Source organism: Bos javanicus, chromosome 23, assembly GCF_032452875.1.
Source record: "Bos javanicus breed banteng chromosome 23, ARS-OSU_banteng_1.0, whole genome shotgun sequence".
Classification (NCBI taxonomy): Eukaryota; Metazoa; Chordata; class Mammalia; order Artiodactyla; family Bovidae; genus Bos; species Bos javanicus.
This window is the reverse complement of record NC_083890.1, coordinates 24,581,801-24,601,844: the sequence shown is the minus strand read 5'-3', so window position 1 is coordinate 24,601,844 and position 20,044 is coordinate 24,581,801. Positions and strand designations below refer to the sequence as shown.

The following is a 20,044-nucleotide window of genomic DNA, read 5'->3' as shown; positions in this document are numbered from 1 at the left end:
AGAAGGCCATGGGGACGTTGCATGACCTTACAGGGTGCTACAAAACTTGGGGGGTGGAAAAATTAGGGAAGATCAGACTGCCAGGAGGCTGAAAGAGGGCATCTTGGGCAGGATGACATCTCTCAGGGACTCTTGATGGGAGAGGTCGGGCAGCAGAGCCTGCAAGCAGTTGCCTAGATAAATCTCCTTTTCCAGCATTTTGCCCAGAGCTGGCTTTTACCCAGAGTTTGTTTACAATCCTGGGACATCGTTATTTTTGAAATAGATGGGGAAACAGTGGAAACAGTGTCAGACTTTATTTTTTTGGGCTCCAAAATCACTGCAGATGGTAACTGCAGCCATGAAATTAAAAGACGCTTACTCCTTGGAAGGAAGGTGATGACCAACCTAAATAGCATATTCAAAAGCAGAGACATTACTTTGCCAACAGAGGTTCGTCTAGTCAAGGCTATGGTTTTTCCTGTGGTCATGTATGGATGTGAGAGTTGGACTGTGAAGAAAGCTGAGCACCGAAGAATTGATGCTTTTGAACTGTGGTGTTGGAGAAGACTCTTGAGAGTCCCTTGGACAGCAAGGAGATCCAACCAGTCCATTCTGAAGGAGATCAGCCCTGGGATTTCTTTGGAAGGAATGATGTTAAAGCTGAAACTCCAGTACTTTGGCCACCTCATGCGAAGAGTTGACTCATTGGAAAAGACTCTGACGCTGGGAGGGATTAGGGGCAGGAGGAGAAGGGGACGACAGAGGATGAGATGGCTGGATGGAATCACTGACTCGATGGACGTGAGTCTAGGTGAACTCCGGGAGTTGGTGATGGACAGGGAGGCCTGGCGTGCTGCGATTCATGGGGTTGCAGAGAGTCGGCCACGACCGAGTGACTGAACTGAACTGAGTATCACAGGATTAATATCAAGCAGGCTTTCTGCAATAACTGTGATGCACTACTGCCCTCTGCTGGATAAAAGAGGTATAGCATGGTTTATGAAAAGCAAACTCAATGAGGTTTGGAAGTTCTGGCGGTGTTGCTAGTGAGTGGTTGTGGAGGTGACTTGGGCTTCAAAATCACTGCAGATGGTGACTGCAGCCATGAAATAAAAGACAGTTGCTCCTTGGAAGAAAAGCTATGACCAACCTACACAGCATATTAAAAAACAGAGACACTACTTTGCCAACAAGTTTCCATCTAGTCAAAGCTATGGTTTTTCCAGTTGTCATGTATGGATGTGAGAGTTGGACTATAAAGAAAGCTGAGCGCCAAAGAATTGACGCTTCTGAGCTATGGTGTTGAAGAAGACTCTTGAGAGTTCCTTGGACTGCAAGGTGATCAAACCAGTCAATTCTAAAGGAAATCAGTCCTGAATATTCATTGAAAGGACTGATGCTGAAGCTGAAGCTCCAATACTTTGGCCACCTGATGTTAGAACTGACTCTTTGGAAAAGACCCTGATGCTGGGAAAGATTGAAGGCAGGATAAGAAGGGGATGACAGAGGATGAGATGGTTGGATGGCATCCCCAATGCAATGGACATGAGTTTGAGCAAGCTCTGGGAGCTGGTGATGGACAGGGGGCCTGGCATGGTGCATTCCATGGGGTCGAAAAGAATCGAACACGACTGAGTGACTGAACTCAACTAGACTGATGGAGGTGACACCTTGCAAGGGCAGGTACTTTGGTCAGATGCTCTCTGTCCTTCATTTCTATCACTCCGTGGTCTCTGGAATCTACCAAAACATTCTGGTCAACCACTTTGATCTTTACTAAGTATGAAAAAAAAAGAGTGAAGAACCTGCAGTGATTTCCAAGCTGATTCTGAAGGTTTAGGACACAAAGGAAATCTTCATTTGACAAAAAAATCATACAATTTAAGTTTAGACTATTTTAGTCTTGCAGTGGGTTCCTTCTAGAGGGTTGAAAAAAATTGTGCTTCTGATGCTTTTTCCTCTAAGTCAAACCCATTCTATTATCTTAACTGATTCACTTGGAATTCCCTTCCCTATGAAAAAGTCTATCAAAGACAACCTCACAGAATTAGAGATTCCACAGTATGTAAGTTTCCCAAGGATAAGTCCTTTGTTCAGTGCCATTTTCTCAGCTTCCATCACAGTGTCTGGCACCTCATAAATACTCAGTAAACAGTTATAAAATGACTGACCAAGTAAATGAATACTTGAAAATCACCCAATACTTTTCAAACTGCCAGTGTATCCCCTTTACTAGGTCTTTAAATCATCTTAATGATCATGACAACCAGAATTTATTTTTAAGAAAGAAATAGAATATTAATTATCAGGATGCATCAAATGTTAAATGGGTGAAACTCAGTGGGAAAACATTTTAAGATGTATTCAAATACACCCGTTGGTATTGTGGGTATTACTGTGGTCAGAGTCAAAAAACTTGGAAAGTGATTACCACCACCCAGCCCCTCATTTCACTGGTGCAAAATCCCCACGTCAAAAGAGATTAAGGAAACGTGGGTGAATGACTGGTTACTAATTGGGTATTTCTTACACTTAATCCCAATCCTCGCACAGCTGGGAAAGATATTCCTCCTTCAGCATGTGAGGGATCATTGATTCTGGCATCCTGTTTTTGAGACCTCTCTGCCTTGTTATTTCACAGGATGGAGAAAGAGATGTGTTAGAGTGATGGTACAGTAATGTTGATTACAGGTTTGAATTCCAAATGCAGACAGGACGTGAATCCACTGATTCAGGTAAATGACAACCTTGAACATGGGGAGATGTCTTTGGTGCCTCCTCTCCCACTCAGCAGAGAAGGCAATGGCACCCCACTCCAGTACTCTTGCCTGGAAAATCCCACGGGCAGAGAAGCCTGGTAGGCTGCAGTCCATGGGGTCGCTAAGAGTCGGACACAACTGAGCGACTTCACTTTCACTTTTCACTTTCATGCATTGGAGAAGGAAATGGCAACCCACTCCAGTGTTCTTGCCTGGAGAATCCCAGGGACGGGGGAGCCTGGTGAGCTGCTGTCTATGGGGTCGCACAGAGTCGGACACGACTGAAGTGACTTAGTTTAGCTTAGCTCCCACTCAACATCTCGATCCATTCTTCATCCTTCTCTCTTCTCACATGTGCAGCATGGAACAGAATGTACACAGCATGGAACAGAACATAGGCAGCATGAGACAGAAAGTAACAAGCCATGTTGAGAGTGCTGAGAGCCACGTTCATGTCCTCCCTGAGTCATGAATGTTTCTATGAATTTGGACAACTTACATGAGTTTTTTTTTTTTCCTTACATGTGTTTTTGGTTTTTTTTTTTTTCATCTTTACATTGAGAAGGCTGGGCCAGAATTAGTGATCATTAATTGCTTTGAAAACCTAGCGAAAGCTGTCCTGTCTTCCCCAAAAGCACATACTCACAGGTATAGATTTCAGCTATGACTTTATGGAGTTAGGGAGCCTCAGCAGGTCTCAGGTCTAGAGCTGTCCCATCTCTGAAATCTTACATAAGGAGGAGTCCATATCATAGCTCCCCGGAAGCAGAATGATGTGTTGGTTGAAAGTATTGACTGTAGAAAGCTCTTCAGGACAGACAACCCATTTTTACCAATAAATGAATTGCAGGGAAGGGGACAAAGAGTGAAGTGGAAGGGAAACCAATAGATTAAAAGTCTTCAGTGACAAATTAACCAGCTGCAATGTATGGGCCCTGTTGAGATTCTAATGTAAACAAATACACTTTAAAAATAACGATGCCATTAATGAGACTGCTGGGAATTTGAACTCGAGAATGTTAAGGAATTGTTCTTCAATATTTTAGAAATGATCGGTATGGTGGTTTTGCAAGAATGTCTTCATCTTCTCTAAAAACTTTTAGAGATACATACCCAAGTGTGTATGATGGAGAAAACAATAACATGTCTGGTATTTGCTTTAAAATAATATGAGAAGTGAGTCAGGGTAGATGAAGCCAGATTGCCCATTAGTTGACCTTTGTTGACACGATAAAACACTTCACTAACTACTTCTGTCTATTTTTGAATATATTGAAATTTTCTATAACAAAAAGTTAAAATTAAAAAAAAAAAAAGTATGGACTCTGGAGCCAGATGGCCTGGGGCTGGGCCCTGATTCTACCGATTAGCAGCTCTGTGACCTGTGGGAAGTGCCCAGTGACTGCCTTAATGTGGTCTGGGGGACTCTCCTGAATGGGCTGTTTGAAGAGAGACAGGGAACTGGAAAAATAATGATCAACTGAAGACAGAGAAAGGGGCAAGTGTGTTGGGCATGTTAAAGCCTGCGTAACATTTAGGAAGCTTGGTGGCTATCACTTAAGTCTTTCTTTCCGCTTTCCTCTTGGACTCTCCAAACTCTCAAAAAACATCTCATAGATACACAAAGGCACACAGACACACACATAGACAGAGGCACACAGAACAGACACAAAGATACAGACACAGAGACACAGACACACACACACACACCTACACACCCCACATCCTTTAGCAGGTAGGAGGGACTCCAAACTCTGAGTCTGGGTTACGGAAAGGAACCCGTTTCCCCTTTGTGCCATGGAGGAGGCTGGGGATCAGGGTTTCCCTCAGCGCCCTGGACCCGTGTCCGGTTCCCCTGGTCACCGTCTCCTTTTGACACCACGGGGACGGAGAGCAGACTGTGACTTTGCAGCCGTGGCAGGTGGATGGGTGGCTGTGGGAGATGAGAAGAGGCCAGGACCCCAGAGGGAACTTGCCAAGGGGGCCCAGGTGCCCCGGCTTCACCGGGGTGGGGTCGGATGTGTGGGAACTCTTTTAGCGGCACTGGGACCGGCTGTTCAGAATGTCTTCTCTGAATTTAACCTCCCACCACATGCGTGATAAGCTTCCTGGAGTATCTCCACTGAGTTTACGCGTGAGACCACAGATCTGTGCCTCCCTTTAGTGGGTGTGGGTGGCGAGGCGGGGGTCTCCGTGTTCTCGTCTCCCTCCACCCCTTCTCGAGCCTGCTGAGCTGAGAGATCCACGCCACTGGGTGGCCAGACTGTGTCAGTTGATGGAGGTAAAAGCTGAGATCGCCTGGAACAGGTGTTAACATCCTAAGGCAGCCATCGCACAGCAGCAGAACCGAGGAGCTTAGACTGCACACATTATGCTCCAACCTTTCTGGAAGCCGGAAGTCAGACATCACGTTCCCCGCAGGGTCACCCCTCCCCTCCCGGCCTCTGGGTGTTCCCACCACCCCTCCAGCCTTGGCCTCCATCATCTCCGCTGTTCTTCCCGCGTGTCTCTGTGCGCCATCCCGGGGCCCTGCATCCTCACCTTCTCTCCGTGTCTCTCTCTTCTATAAGGACATCGGTCACACTGCACTAAGGGGTCACCCTACTTCAGTATCACCTCCCAATCACTCACATCTGCAGCTGTCATTTCCAAAGACGGTCGCTTTCTGAGATCCTGGGGATTAGGACGTCAACATATCTTTGGGGGAGACATAATTCAAGCTGTAATAGATGTGAGTCAAGAAGTAAAAACGAAGAGGGGGATAAACTGGGGGATTGGGGTTGACATATACATACTACTATATATAAAATTGATAACTAATAAGGACCAGGGCTTCCCTGGTGGTTCAGCTGGTAAAGAATCTACCTGCAATGTGGGAGACCTGGATTCAATCCCTGGGTTGGGAAGATCCCCTGGAGAAAGGAAAGGCTACCCACTCCAGTATTCTGGCCTGGAGAATTCCACAGACTATATAGTCCGTGGGGTTGCAAAGAGTCAGACACGACTGAGTGACTTCCACTAAGGACCTATTATATAGCACAGGGAGCTCTACTCAGTACTCTGTAATGGTCTATATGGGAAAAGAACCTAAAAAAGAGTGGATATATGTCTAACTGATTCACTTTGCTGTATTCCTGAAACTAACACAACATTATAAATCAGTTCAGTTCAGTTCAATCGCTCAGTCGTGTCCGACTCTGCGACCCCATGAATTGCAGCACGCCAGGCCTCCCTGTGCATCACCAACTCCCGGAGTTCACTCAAACTCACGTCCATCGAGTTGGTGATGCCATCCAGCCATCTCATCCTCTGTCGTCCCCTTCTCCTCCTGCCCCCAAACCCTCCCAGCATCAGAGTCTTTTTCAATGAGTCAACTCTTCTCATGAAGTGGCCAAAGTATTGGAGTTTCAGCTTTAGCATCAGTCCTTCCAAAGAACACCCAGGACTGATCCAACTATATGCCAATAAAAAAATAAGCAATAAACAAGTGAGTGGAGCAGTAGGGTTTCCTTCACAGGCTGAGAACCTGGGGACCACATACATGAAAGGATCAGGCTTCCATCCTGTCAGGGTGGGTCTGAGCACTGCAGGAAGTTTCTCCACTGATGCCTATCATGGTCTGTGATGTGCAGAGGGTGGAAGGAGGAACTCTCACCAAAACACCCGCAGGACCGTGGGGGAATACATACATCTTAGTCTGTGATGGGTGGAGAACAACTGCTCTCCAAGGCAGTGAGCTTCCACTCTGGTGAGAAATTTCAGGAGCCCACGGGGAGGGTGGGCGAGTTTAGATAGAATCCACAGCCCCCTGTTCAGGGGGTAGTGATAGAAATTATAATGGTTACAACAACAATCGCCACTTGCACTGATTGAGCACAAAATTTATGCTGTTTCCTCCCTCCTACAGCAAAATTAGTCAAATTCTGGGGTCATTTGTTCTTGATTGAAAAAAACGCTGAATGGAGATGTTTGCTATTAAGTTGCCTTTAAGAAACTGTTTCGGAGAAGGCAATGGCAACCCACTCCAGTACTCTTGCCTGGAAAATCCCATGGATGGAGGAGCCTGGTAGGCTGCAGTCCATGGGGTCACCAAGAGAGTCGGACATGACTGAGTGTCTTCACTTTCACTTTTCACTTTCATGCATTGGAGAAGGAAATGGCAACTCACTCCAGTGTTCTTGCCTGGAGAATCCCAGGGAGGGGGAGCCTCGTGGGCTGCCGTCTATGGGGTCACACAGAGTCGGACATGACTGAAGTGACTTAGGAGCAGCAGCAGCAAGAAACTGTTTTAGCCAAAATGGTGCTCTGAGTGACTCTGAGAACTAGGGTATTTTTAACAGGTTGAGGATGAACCAGTGGATGTTGGCAATTTGATCTCTGGTTCCTCTAGTCCCAGTAGTCATGTATAGATGTGAGAGTTGGACTATACAGAAAGCTGAGTGCCAAAGAATTGATGCTTTTGTTTTTTTTTTTTTTTTAAGAGTGAAACCATTTATTCTTTATTGAGAATAGGGTGTAAAGTGAAAGTATAAGTGAAGTTGCTCAGTTATGCCCGACTCTTAGAAACCCCATGGACTGGAGCCCACCAGGCTCCTCTGTCCATGTGATTTTCCAGGCAAGAGTACTGGAGTGGGGTGCCATTGCCTTCTCCAGAATTGATGCTTTTGAACTGTGGTGTTGGAGAAGACTCTTGAGAGTCCCTTGGACTGCAAGGAGATCCAACCAGTCCATTCTGAAGGAGATCAGTCCTGGGTGTTCATTGGAAGGACTGATGCTGAAGCTGAAACTCCAATACTTAGGCCACCTGATGTGAAGAACTGACTGTTTGGAAAAGACCCTGATGCTGGGAAAGATTGAAAGCTGGAGGAGAATGGGATGACAGAGGATGAGATGGTTGGATGGCATCACCGACTGGATGGACATGAGTTTGAGTAAGCTCTGGAAGCTGGTGATGGACAGGGAAGCCTGGAGTACTGCAGTCCATGGGGTCGCAAAGTGTCAGACACGACTGAGCTACTGAACTGAAGTTGAAGAAAGCTTCACAGGAGAAACATAGGGAATTGACGTGAGCAGGCTTCGTTGTTCTTTGAGCTGCCTGCAGTCCTTGGAGGTTACCCAGGTGGTTGCAGCCTCTGAGACTCATGTGACCAGGTCTGCAGGGGATTCTAGCACAAAGAATATTTAAGAATTTCACTATTGGTGGTAGCCTGGATGGAGAGGGAGTTCAGGGGAGAAGGGATACATGTATATGCATGGCTGAGTCCCTTCACTGTTCACCTGAAACTGTCACAATATTGTTAATCGGCTATACCCCAATACAAAATAAAAAGTTTAAATTAAAAAAAAATTTTTTTTAAGAAAAGAATCTCACCATTGGTATTATACCAATAATCACAGCCTAGGGACTTTTCTTGACCAAAGTATCCAGAAATGAAATACGAACTGCCTTTATTTCATTTATCTTGAAAAAAGTAAAAAAAAGATCCTCATGACATTTCCCTTTCAATTCTATACTGTTTCCGGTTCACCCAATTGGCAACAAGAAAGTTAGACCAAAGGGCCTTCTACATTCACTTTGTTTTTGTGCCTAAGAATATGGACTCTGGATCAAACGCCTGAGTTTCTGTGAGATGCTATTACTTAACATTCTGGGGAAACAGTCCGGGGAAATTTTTACTTAATCTGCCAATTTTCTCATTTATAAAGTAGGGACCATAACGTACCTACTTCCCAGAGATTATATGAGGGTTAAAGGAAAGAATTTAAGCAAAGAGCTGAGCGAAGGACTTGGCGCAGGGTGAGCACTAAATAATGTAAACTGTTCAAGTTATTATTATTCCTTATTTGCAGACTCTGCCCTGGACGTTTCATTGCACTTCTACCTGGAGGATTACCCAGAGTGGGGGAGACCTGGGTACAAACCAGAGTCAGTAGAACTTAAGGAAATATCAAAGCCTGTCTGGGAATGGAGGTCAGCATTCTAGGCACTAAAAAAATGGCAGGAAATCTGGGAAGAAACCTGTGAGCACAGGAGTGTGTCCACAGAAAAGCAATCTACTGAGCCAGGCCCACAAATGGGATAACTTAATGATAACCTGGTTTTGTGTTACCATTGGCAAGCCACAGCATCTGCCCCGTGTTCTACCAGCAAAGCTCATGTGCAATTAGCAATGAGTCCACATAGATAAATGCCTCCTCTATAATTTTGTCAGATAGGATTCTCCCCTGGTATTTTCCCACCTGAAATCACAGTAGAAGACCGAGTCCTAACACAGCCCTCACAGTCTGTCCTCAGATGATGACTCCTCCAACCTCTCCATTCATACAGGTTCTCAGTTCAGTTCAGTCGCTCAGTCGTGTCCGACTCTTTGCGACCCCATGAATCGCAGCATGCCAGGCCTCCCTGTCCATCACCATCTCCTAGAGTTCACTTAGACTCACGTCCATCGAGTCAGTGATTCCATTCAGCTATCTCATCCTCTGTCGTCCCCTTCTCCTCCTGCCCCCAATCCTTCCCAGCATCAGAGTCTTTTCCAATGAGTCAACTCTTCGCATGGGGTGCCCAAAGTACTGGAGTTTCAGCGTCAGCATCATTCCCTCCAAAGAAATTCCAGGGCTGATCTCCTTCAGAATGGACTGGTTGGATCTCCTTGCAGTCCAAGGGACTCTCAAGAGTCTTCTCCAACACCACAGTTCAAAAGCATCAATTCTTCGGCATTCAGCCTTCTTCACAGTCCAACTCTCATATCCATACATGACCACAGGAAAAACCATAGCCTTGACTAGATGGACTTTTGTTGGCAAAGTAATGTCTCTGCTTTTGAATATGCTATCTAGGTTGGTCATAACTTTCCTTCCAAGGAGTAAGCGTGTTTTAATTTCATGGCTGCAGTCACCATCTGCAGTGATTTTGGAGCCCCAAAAAATAAAGTCTGACACTGTTTCCACTGTTTCCCCATCTATTTCCCATGAATGATGGGACCGGATGCCATGATCTTTGTTTTCTGAATGTTGAGCTTTAAGCCAACTTTTTCACTTTCCACTTTCACTTTCATCAACAGGCTTTTTAGTTCCTCTTCACTTTCTGCCATAAGGGTGGTGTCATCTGCATATCTGAGGTTATTGATATTTCTCCCGGCAATCTTGGTTCCAGCTTGTGCTTCTTCCAGTCCAGGGTTTCTCATGATGTACTCTGCATATAAGTTAAATAAGCAGGGTGATGATATACAGCCTTGACGTACTCTTTTTCCTATTTGGAACCAGTCTGTTGCTCCATGTCCAGTTCTAACTGTTGCTTCCTGACCTGCATACAGATTTCTCAAGAGGCAGGTCAGGTGGTCTGGTATTCCCATCTCTTTCAGAACTGTCCACAGTTTATTGTGATCCACACAGTCAAAGGCTTTGGCATAGTCAATAATGCAGAAATAGATGTTTTTCTGGAACTCTCTTGCTTTCTCCATGATCCAGCGGATATTGGCAATTTGATCTCTGGTTCCTCTGCCTTTTCTAAAACCAGCTTGAACATCAGGAAGTTTATGGTTCACATATTGCTGAAGCCTGGCTTGGAGAATTTTGAGCATTACTTTACTAGCATGTGAGATGAGTGCAATTGTGCGGTAGTTTGAGCATTCTTTGGCATTGCCTTCCTTTGGGATTGGAATGAAAACTGACCTTTTCCGGTCCTGTGGCCACTGCTGAGTTTTCCAAATTTGCTGGCATACTGACTGCAGCACTTTCACAGCATCATCTTTCAGGATTTGAAATAGTTCAACTGGAATTCCATCACCTCCACTAGCTTTGTTCGTAGTGATGCTTTCTAAGGCCCACTTGACTTCACATTCCAGAATGTCTGGCTCTAGGTGAGTGATCACACCATCGTGATTATCTGGGTCGTGAAGATCTTTTTTGTACAGTTCTTCTGTGTATTCTTGCCACCTCTTCTTAATATCTTCTGCTTCTGTTAGGTCCATACCATTTCTGTCATTTATCGAGCCCGTCTTTGCATGAAATGTCCCCTTGGTATCTCTAATTTTCTTGAAGAGATCAGGGTCCTTGCAATTCTTCCCTCTGCTGGAGAATAAAACACAGCTATTTCCCTGCCTCTTTCTGTAGTCTCCCCTGATCCCAGTTAAAGCTGCACACTCACCCTATCCCTCTGCCTCCTCCTGCCTTGCTTTCTCCTTGGCACCATCACCTTCTAACACATTAGCTATTTTTTAATGGCCACACAGCTTGCAGGATCTTAGTTCCCTGACCAGCAATTGAACCTGTGCCCTTGGCGCTAAAAGCGCGGAGTCCTAACCACTACGCCACGAGGGAATTCATGGCTTGTTGTCTTCCCTGGAGGCTCAGACAGTAAAGAATCTGCCTGAAATGCAAAAGACCGGGGTTCCACCCCTGGGTAGGGAAGATTCCCCGGAGAAAGGAATGGCTACCCATTCCAGTATTCTTGCAGAGAGAATTCCATGGACAGAGGAGCCTGGCGGGTTACAGTCCATGGGGTCACAAAGAGTCGGACACAGCTGAGTGAGTAACACTCTCCTTTGCTGAGCGTAAGTGTCCATCAGGGCTGGAATTTGTTTTGCCCATGGCTGCATCCTGGTGCCTAGATCAGGGCCTGGCATCTGCAGGCTCAGTGTTTGTGGAGTGACTGCCATTGGATCAGGATGTTCCACAGGCTGGCTCTGCCTCCCGCCCAAGCCTTTCTAGCAGAGGACTCTCTGAGGGCTTGCTTCGCATTTCAGAGTTCTTTCAACCAGAGATAATGTATCCTTGGCTTTGTATCATGAGCCAGTATCCCAGCCACAGTGCCATCACAAATGTCAGAAGGGAGTGTCACATGACTGAGAGCTGAGCCAGACTTGATTTTTTTGTACTCTACAGAATCAAAGTATTAGGTTGCCCAGGAGTTCCTAATTTCCTGCTTTTCAGGAAGTTCTATATTACACTGCTCATTAACTTATTGACAACATTTTGACATGACTTATCCTTACTCTGAAAGGATTCATTTTAATGATGGGCCAATGATGTATCTTTTTTCTCTATTTTATGGCATTTTCATAAAAAATTTTTTTTTTAGTATCAGTTTTTTTTTTTTTTTTTTTGGCTGTGCTGGGTCTTCCTTGTGGTGTAAAGGATTAGTTGCGATGCTGCTTGTAGAATCTTAGTTCCCTGACCAGGGATCAAACCTTCATCCCCTGCATTGGAAGGCAGATTCTTAACCACTGGACCACCAGGGAATCCCTGGCATCTTCTTTAAAAAGCATGTATTATTTTAAAATGAGAAATAACCAATGACTTTGGGAGGGGGTAGGGATTCCTACTGAGTATGCATACCTCTTTTATGAGGTAAAGACTTGCCTGAATTTCTTATCTGGCCTCTGATCAATTTCTATTGATTAAGGAGGCAAAGAACTCTGGTTGGTAACACAGCCTCTAGGCAGAGAACGCTATTTTCTTCCTGTTATCGTGATAACAGAATCACCTTTTCCACAGCTATTTAAATCTAATAGGCCACAGAATCCTTTGGCTGTTGGGTGACACATTTCAAACCATAGTTACCTATTATGATATAATGCTCCCCAGGTGTGGTACTAGTGGTAAACAATCCGCCTGCCAGTGCAGGAGACATAAGAGACGTGGGTTCGAAGATCCTCTGGAGTAGGAAATGGCCCACTCCAGTATTCTTGCCTGGAAAATTCTATTTTTCAGGCAGAGGAGCCTGGTGGGCTACAGTCCAAGGGGTCACAAAGGATCTGACACAACTGAGTGACTCGAGCACACACAGTATACAATAGTATAATTCATAATTTTTAGGCTTCAAAAAATATAATCCATCAATTCAAAAAGTTTGGAATATTTAACACCATTGTCCATGAGATCAGAAATATTTATTCAATTAGATTGAAATCCTCAGAAAAATCAACTCCATAGCTTTTGAGGGGAGGGAGGTGCCATTTGATCTACTACCAAGTGGGGATTTGGGGAGGGGCAGGTATTTTGGGAGCTTGGGGAGGGGGATTTCTTTTTTTAAGCTTTTATATTTTCCTACCTCTAGGTGGCTATGAAGTGTCCTGGTCTCCTTCTGACAATGTTTGTCTAGATAAAACTTTTCTTTAAGACAGACCTTGTCAAAGACACAAGGTGGCTGTTGAGAGTACAATAACCCATTTACAAAATGTTTAATGGTCATTTGTGTAAGTCGATTTATATAAACAGAAAACAGCTCTATGTTTTCTTTGCCAAGACATCAAGCGAAACACTAGGACCAACACAATTAGGCTGAGGCTTTGGGGACAATGGCCGTACCTCCTCTGAATGAGACTTGAGCGCCATCTGGAGGACTCACTTGAAACTACAGCACGGCAACAGAAGAATCTCATGTTTTCAAGCAACCCGGTACAATTGGGGAACTGATGGACAGCAGAGGCAGGAAAGAACTGCCTCCATTCCGTGGTTTGAGCTCCTACTATTTCAAGCTTCCATCGGAGGATTGAGAGTAGTGTTACTGAGTGAGGTACTTTCAGCCGAGGTGGGAGATAAAACCATAACATCTGAAGAGCAGCAACATTAGCTTCTTAGTAAATACAGGTCAGGAAGTGTTTGCAAGAGGGAATCAGGCAAATAGTTGCCCAATTTGTTGCATCTTGCTATCCCCTCTCCTTACGTTGAGTAGAGGGGTACACACAATATCCACTTTATTCCCAAGATATAACTGACTGATAGTTAAGTTTTTTTAGAGGCATTTACATTTTAATAGATTGAAAGTCTTAGTAAAAAAAAAGAAAAAAAGAGACAGAGAGAGATAATAGCAGAATTTCCAGTAGATGTCAACTGTTGGCTTTGGTAGAGTAAGAAAAACCATCTCCTTCATTAAATACTTAATTATTCCTTTTAAACAAACAAGGTCGCTTCCTTACTGATTCAGTCATTTTAATGAAATTGTTTTAAAAGGAGTGTGTAACCCTCAAGAATCTGAATAGTGAAAAACGCCTGCATTTCCCGTTTCTGTATTTCTCCTGAGATACTGGAATTTCTAATGAGATAGTAGTCTCCTACCTCAATGCTTTTCAAATATCTCTGGTGAAAAAATACTTTTTCTTTTTAAATTTCCAATCACTTGGTGGACCAATGCTTGGGTAAATTAAAATCAAAATGTTATGAATTTTATGTTCATATCTAAAAACTTAGTGTCGCTCTGTATGTGTCACAGACTGTTTCGTGTTGCAGACTGGCATTGGTCTGTGGATGGCATAGAGAATCACCCCTCTAGTCTCTCTTTAAAAATACTTGCGTTTGGCCTACAGATCTCTGCCCACCATGGCCACCATGGTTACATTCAAGAGCTTGACTTACACTTTTCTTTTAACTTTTACAAGAAGAGAGTCTCCAAATCCATAATTATGAACATTTCAGATGCTTTCTTGTCTCCATTTTAAACTGACCCTCTACCTGCACTGTGTTGATGCAACTTTCTATTCCTTTGTTTATCAGTTCAGTCCCGTTCAGGGTCCCTAACTTTACTGGCGGTGAATTTGGCCTGGATGCCAGAAGCTCGTGTAAGACACATGGGTAGCACAGAAGTTCAGATATTTGAGGATTCCCAGGAGGAATCCACCAGGAGGAAACAACATAGCTGACAAGACATATGCTTTCTCTTTTTTTGGCTGCCCACGGCACATAGGATCTTAGTTCCCCAACCAGGAATTGAACCCACACCCTCTGCAGTGGAAGTGTAGAGTCCTATTCACTGGACCACCATGGGATTTCTGCTGTGCTTTCTTGATATAAAGATTATAGGAAAGCTTCAGTTGAACTTTTCTCCCCGAAAAAACACAGGTCGAAAGAGTCTTCTGACGGATAAGCGATTCCAGTGTTCTGAGTTTCTTTCATCCGCCGGTTGAAAGGCAATGAATTCTCTTTTCTTATCCCAATAACCTCAAACAGGAAATTCCACATGGCGGTGTATTAAGTGTTTGTAAATTTTCATTTATAAGGCACAAACCCTACACATCTCTCAAGAGAAAGGGAAAAAAAAAGATGTGAAGACAGTAACCTAGGAAGAGAGGAGGTTCATCAAACTGGAGTGAAAAGCCACCTCCCTTTTTAGTAAACAGAGACCTTATACTGATAGGAAATGCAGTCTTTGGGGAGGGTTTCAATGCAGCCCCCTTCCCTGGATCACTGCAGAAGGCAGTCCTCAGGGGGCTGCGAAGCCAGGACACATCAACTGTAAGTACCCACCCCCACCCCCCATCCCACAGAAGCTGCTGGCTAGTGATGTCCTAGCCGAACATTCTGCCTACAGGGTGCTCAATTCACCAGCCTCACCCAAAGGAGCCTTCGGGGACCAACCTTGCATGAGTACACACACATGCCTGTTCTGGGGCTTGATTTAAGCTGCTCTAAGCTGAGGTACAATGCTTTCCCAAGGACCGTGAACTAGGATAGTTACATGGGTCCTTCATGGGGCAGCATCTATTTAAGAGGCTGGACCTTGAGTTCCTCTTGAAATAATCAGATCCCTAGAACCAATTCACTCTACCAGGGGCTTTTTGAACATGCTGGTCAAAATCTGGAGAAGATTATCTGAAGAAAGCTCCAGATCTTCTGGCATGTAAGGCAGCCCTAGTAGATATCAAGTAATCCTGCAGTGCACAGGGATAAAACAGAAGGGTCCCATGACACCAAACAGTAGCCATGCTTACTGGCTGGGCCTCCTGATGGCTCTTGGCACTGTATTTTCTAGTACCGTTTCCATTAGTATTATATGAGAGTAAATATCCTGAATGTCTGCCTGGATCCAAGCATTTCCCGGAAGCATGACTGCTTCATCGTCCTCGCTATGCCCATGCAAGGTACAGCTGGGAGTGAATAGCACTCTGGAGAAAACAGCCAGGCAGACATCATCCTGAGAAAAGCGGGCTAGAGAAGGGACCAGAAGTCAGACGAATCCAGTATCCAATCACCAAAGACCAGCATCGCAGAAGAATGCCCATTTCAATACAGTGTGGTCCAGCCACCTTGTAATTTTTTCAGTCCAGTTAGATTTTCCCTTTAGTCCAGGGCTGGCCCCCGGAGGCCACAGTCAGAATTCTACTCAACTTTCAGGCATGAAGATGGTTCTTAATTCCGTGTCCAACGAACCTTAGCCGAGGTCCCTTCCCTTCCTGTGTCTCGTAAGGCTACAGCCCAGAGGATGAAAGATAAACCTTTCATTCACGACAATGATAACAAAACTCTTGGAACCTTTGGCTTCCCAATGCCATAGCCATAGCCACCCTTGGAAATATGTACTCATTTAAAAGCCCACTCTTAAAAACACAAAGTCATCTCCTACTGTTGACTCAAGTTCTCCCCAAATCACTACAGGCTGCCTCCACACCGCGCCCCACGTGGCAGCCTCAGGAATCTTTCTTGGTCAGTCTGGCCTTGATTTTTTGTCTCAAGAAGGCTGCAGTGCCTGCACTGCAGCCCACCACGAGGAAGAAGGAGAGGCAGGCCAGGTAGATGGACAGGGGGCTGTGGCGTGGCAGGTAGATGTCCTGTCGCCCCTTATAGTCCAGGAGGATGGCCTCCAGCTGGGAGAGTGTGCAGACAGACAGAAAGGTGTGGAAGATCTGGTGCCCATGGCCCACGATGTCACAGGAACCAGGGAAGTACTTCTCCGGAACCGGGCAGGAGAAGAAGTAGGCACTGACCAGGAAGAAGATGATCTGGAGGGTGTGATACCAGGCCGCTGGGTCCTGGCAGCCAGACAGGTGGCATAGAACCACGCGATGTACCACGGGGCTGATGTCCAGGATGTAAGCCAGCCCGGACGGCACCACCTGGCAGATCTTCCTCATGACCGGGTAGGGCCGGCGGTAGCGGTACTTGGCGTAGCAGCAGCCGGCGCAGGATAACCAGCCACAGAAGGCGGCGGCGGGCAGGAAGAGGAGCCAGAAGTGCTCGTACCAGGCTTGGTCGGACGTGTAGAAGAAGTGGACCAGGGCGCTGCCGTACTGGTAGACGCTCACGCCCACGTAGTCCACGAAGTAGAAGGTGTAGTGCGAGAGCTCCGACTTGGACTGCAGCAGGTGGGCCAGGAGGCTGAAGGTGAGGTACGTGATGGAGGACAGGACATAGACGAGCAGGGGCAGCGTGTAGGCAGAGGCCCACGGCAGGCCCTCGGCCTCCACAAAGGCCCAGAACCGCAGGAGGACGGCCAGGGCCGCCAGCAGGTGAGTCCAGACGTTGACCACCTCATTGTGTTTCTGAAAGAGGCTGAAGAAGTAGTAGCGCCACTCGTGGCCGGTGGGGCGGTACCCGGCGCGGATGTAGGGCTCCCGGAAGAGCTGGGGCACGTCGGTCTCGGGGACGGTGCCGGGCATCTTGGGCAGCCCATCCTCCAGGATCTTGGGCAGGCGTCGCAGATGCTGCCCGCTCACGGACAGGGTGCTCAGACGCTCCAGGATGGCGGTCGTCATGGCTGCCCCGGGATGCTACCTACAGGAAACAGTAAAAATGGGCAAAGATGCCGTGAGAGAGGGGCAGGTTTTCTAGTGCAGCTGGGCAGGCGGGGACTGTAGACAGCTTCTTTGAGCCTCATTCTTTTTTCATATGTAGAATAATAGAGTTGGACCAAGGTCCCTTACTGTCCTGATATTCTGATTTTGACATCTCTTCTACCCTCTACAGTGTGAGGCCAAGTTGCATCTTGTAAAATGGAATGTTGTTGCTAAGTCACTTCAGTCATATCCGACTCTGTGCGACCCCAGAGATGGCAACCCACCAGGCTCCCCCGTCCCTGGGATTCTCCAGGCAAGAACACTGGAGTGGGTTGCCATTTCCTTCTCCAAAAGGGAATGTTAGCAACCCTATTTTTATGACATCTACCAAGTAACTAAGGGTACCTTTAAAGCTTTGCTAGATGATATTTGCTAGATGGCTCAGTGGTAAAGAATCTGCCTGCCAATGCAGGAGACTCAAGAGATGTAGGTTCGATCCCTGGGCTGGGAAGATCCCCTGGAGAAAGAAATAGCAATCCACTCCAGTATTCTTGCCTGGAAAATCCCATGGACAGAGGAGCCTGGTGGGCTACAGTCTCTGGGGTCACAAAGAGTTGAACACAACGAGCACACACCCTTAAACAAGACAATATTAAAATGTAATCAGACAGGCTCTAAAAGTACAAAGTATTTTACTGAAATACAAAAATGATCAATGTTGATATGATGAATGAGAGTCTACATTTCTTGAGCACTAATCTTAAATTATCCACTAATTTCACGGAGAACTTGAAAATCTGAGATAAGCAATAGTAACTTGAAACTCAAGGTCATCCATAGGGTGGTAAAGACCAAGGAATATTCTGGGAAATCTTAAGAGTTGAACAAAATGAACATGTGGCCTAAATTTAACATGAAATCTAATTGCAAAGATTGTGTGTGTGTGTTTAAATTATGCTCTGGAAAGCAAGTAGTTTTGGGCTCGCCTTTCCTGAGTACCCAAATCTGTATCCGATAAGTTTCAGGCTTCAAAAATTAAACTTGCACTTGGAACTTTTAGGTGATACATGAACCAGATGAGCACCGTGAGTATTTCATAAAAGAGCTGCAAAATTTCAGATAAAGTTACTGAGTAAAGCAATAGATTTTCAGTCTATCTACAGATACCTTCATATTCCTCAAACTCTTTTCTTCAGAAAAATTCAAAACCTGATTGATTCAAATGTCCTCCCTTTCTTTAGAGTCCTTTAGCAAAGGATACAGCAGTGTTTCTCAGGGCACTGCAGATTTTAGCCAAGAAAATGTCATCTTCCCATACACACTTCTTAATCAATATTAAAAGGGAAAAAAATACCTCATCGGGTCAAAAATGTAGGGCATGAAAATTAATAAAATGTAAAAAAAAAAAAGACGAGACTTGGAGTTAAGCGTTTGGGTGGCTGCTCCCTGGGTGACTTTGGGCCAGTCACAGACCTTGCCAAGCTTCAGTCTCTTCATCTGTAAAATGGGGTGATCATTGTCCATATTGGGTGCGATGTTTTGATGGTTAAATGAGAGACTCTAAATAAAGTGAGGAGCACTCTGCCTGGCCCATCTGGGTGCTTGAATGTCAAATCCTGCTGCTATGTTATAACTGGGAGCTGGGCTCTGTGCTGGGGTATGGAGACTGATTAGATCTGCTCCCTGCCTTGGAGGAGGTCAGACTCTACAGGATGGACAGATACACAGGTAAATCATGACAGAAACCTGGGATGAGTGCCCCACGAGAGGCGAGGGCAGTTCACTGTTTCTTGTGTTTTAACAATTGATAAAATATATTTATTTAAGGACAGTACAGGGGCCACCCATAAGCGATACACGAATAGAACAGAGAACACAGATCCAAACAATTCGAATAAGAGAGATATACTTGTTGCCCACAGACCACAAGGTCTCTGTAAACAACCAAAGCAGAAGGTGGAAGGGGTGGGTGAGCGGGCTTTTCCAAGTGACCCCTGAACTAACTTTTAAGGAAAAGTCAGAATTCCCAAGAGACAATGGGGAAGTGGGTTTGGGTTGGGGTGTCGGAGAAGGCAGTGGCACCCCACTCCAGTACTCTTGCCTGGAAAATCCCATGGACAGAGGAGCCTGGTAGGCTGCAGTCCATGGGGTCGCTGAGAGTCGGACACGACTGAACGACTTCACTTTCACTTTTCACTTTCATGCGTTGGAGGAGGAAATGGCAACCCACTCCAGTGTTCTTGCCTGGAGAATCCCAGGGACGGCGGAGCCTGGTAGGCTGCCGTCTATGGGGTCGCACAGAGTCGGACACGACTGAAGCGACTTAGCAGCAGCAGCAGCAGCAGTGGGGGTAGAAGATGTCCAGGCAGAGAGCAGGGTCAAAGCCCAGGCTCCCGAGGAGGGGGCCCTTGTGTGGCTGGAAGGACGACGCTGGCTCCAGAGATCTGGATCCCGTTGACATGCCTGCAGCGCCAGCCTGGGCTTTGTCATCTGGGAAGCAGAGCTAATGACATAGGACTTTATGATGTAATGCCTGTAAAGCGTTCAACATGGGGCTTGCTCCCAAATCCTCAACTGGCAAAATGTTGCCATTATTATGACATGGTTGGTGGTTGGTGCGAGAGGCAGGGGGCATTGATGAGCAGAGGGCCCAAGGCCTGCTCTATACCGGGTCCTGAGACATCTGTTTAGCCAGCACTCACCATGGATCCCCCACCAGGATCCGGCTGTGAACTGTGCCCATAGAGGAATTAAAGACACCAAGAGAAACTAAGAGTCAGTCAGAAAGACAGAAAGAGGGGAAGCGGGAAACAG

The 20,044-nt window shown here is 45.8% G+C and overlaps 1 protein-coding gene across 3 annotated transcripts in view; it reads right to left on the bottom strand.

Annotated features, from left to right (window-relative positions):
* Window positions 1-8,172: 8,172 nt before the first annotated feature.
* Window positions 8,173-20,044, bottom strand: part of PAQR8 (progestin and adipoQ receptor family member 8) — a 48,790-nt gene continuing 36,918 nt past the window's right edge. For all 3 annotated transcript variants that reach the window (XM_061398417.1, XM_061398418.1, XM_061398416.1), the window contains one exon: window positions 8,173-17,228. In XM_061398417.1, the coding sequence (XP_061254401.1) occupies window positions 16,145-17,209 (1,065 nt within the window). In that variant the 5' untranslated portion in view covers window positions 17,210-17,228 and the 3' untranslated portion in view covers window positions 8,173-16,144. The remainder of the gene's footprint in view (window positions 17,229-20,044) is intronic.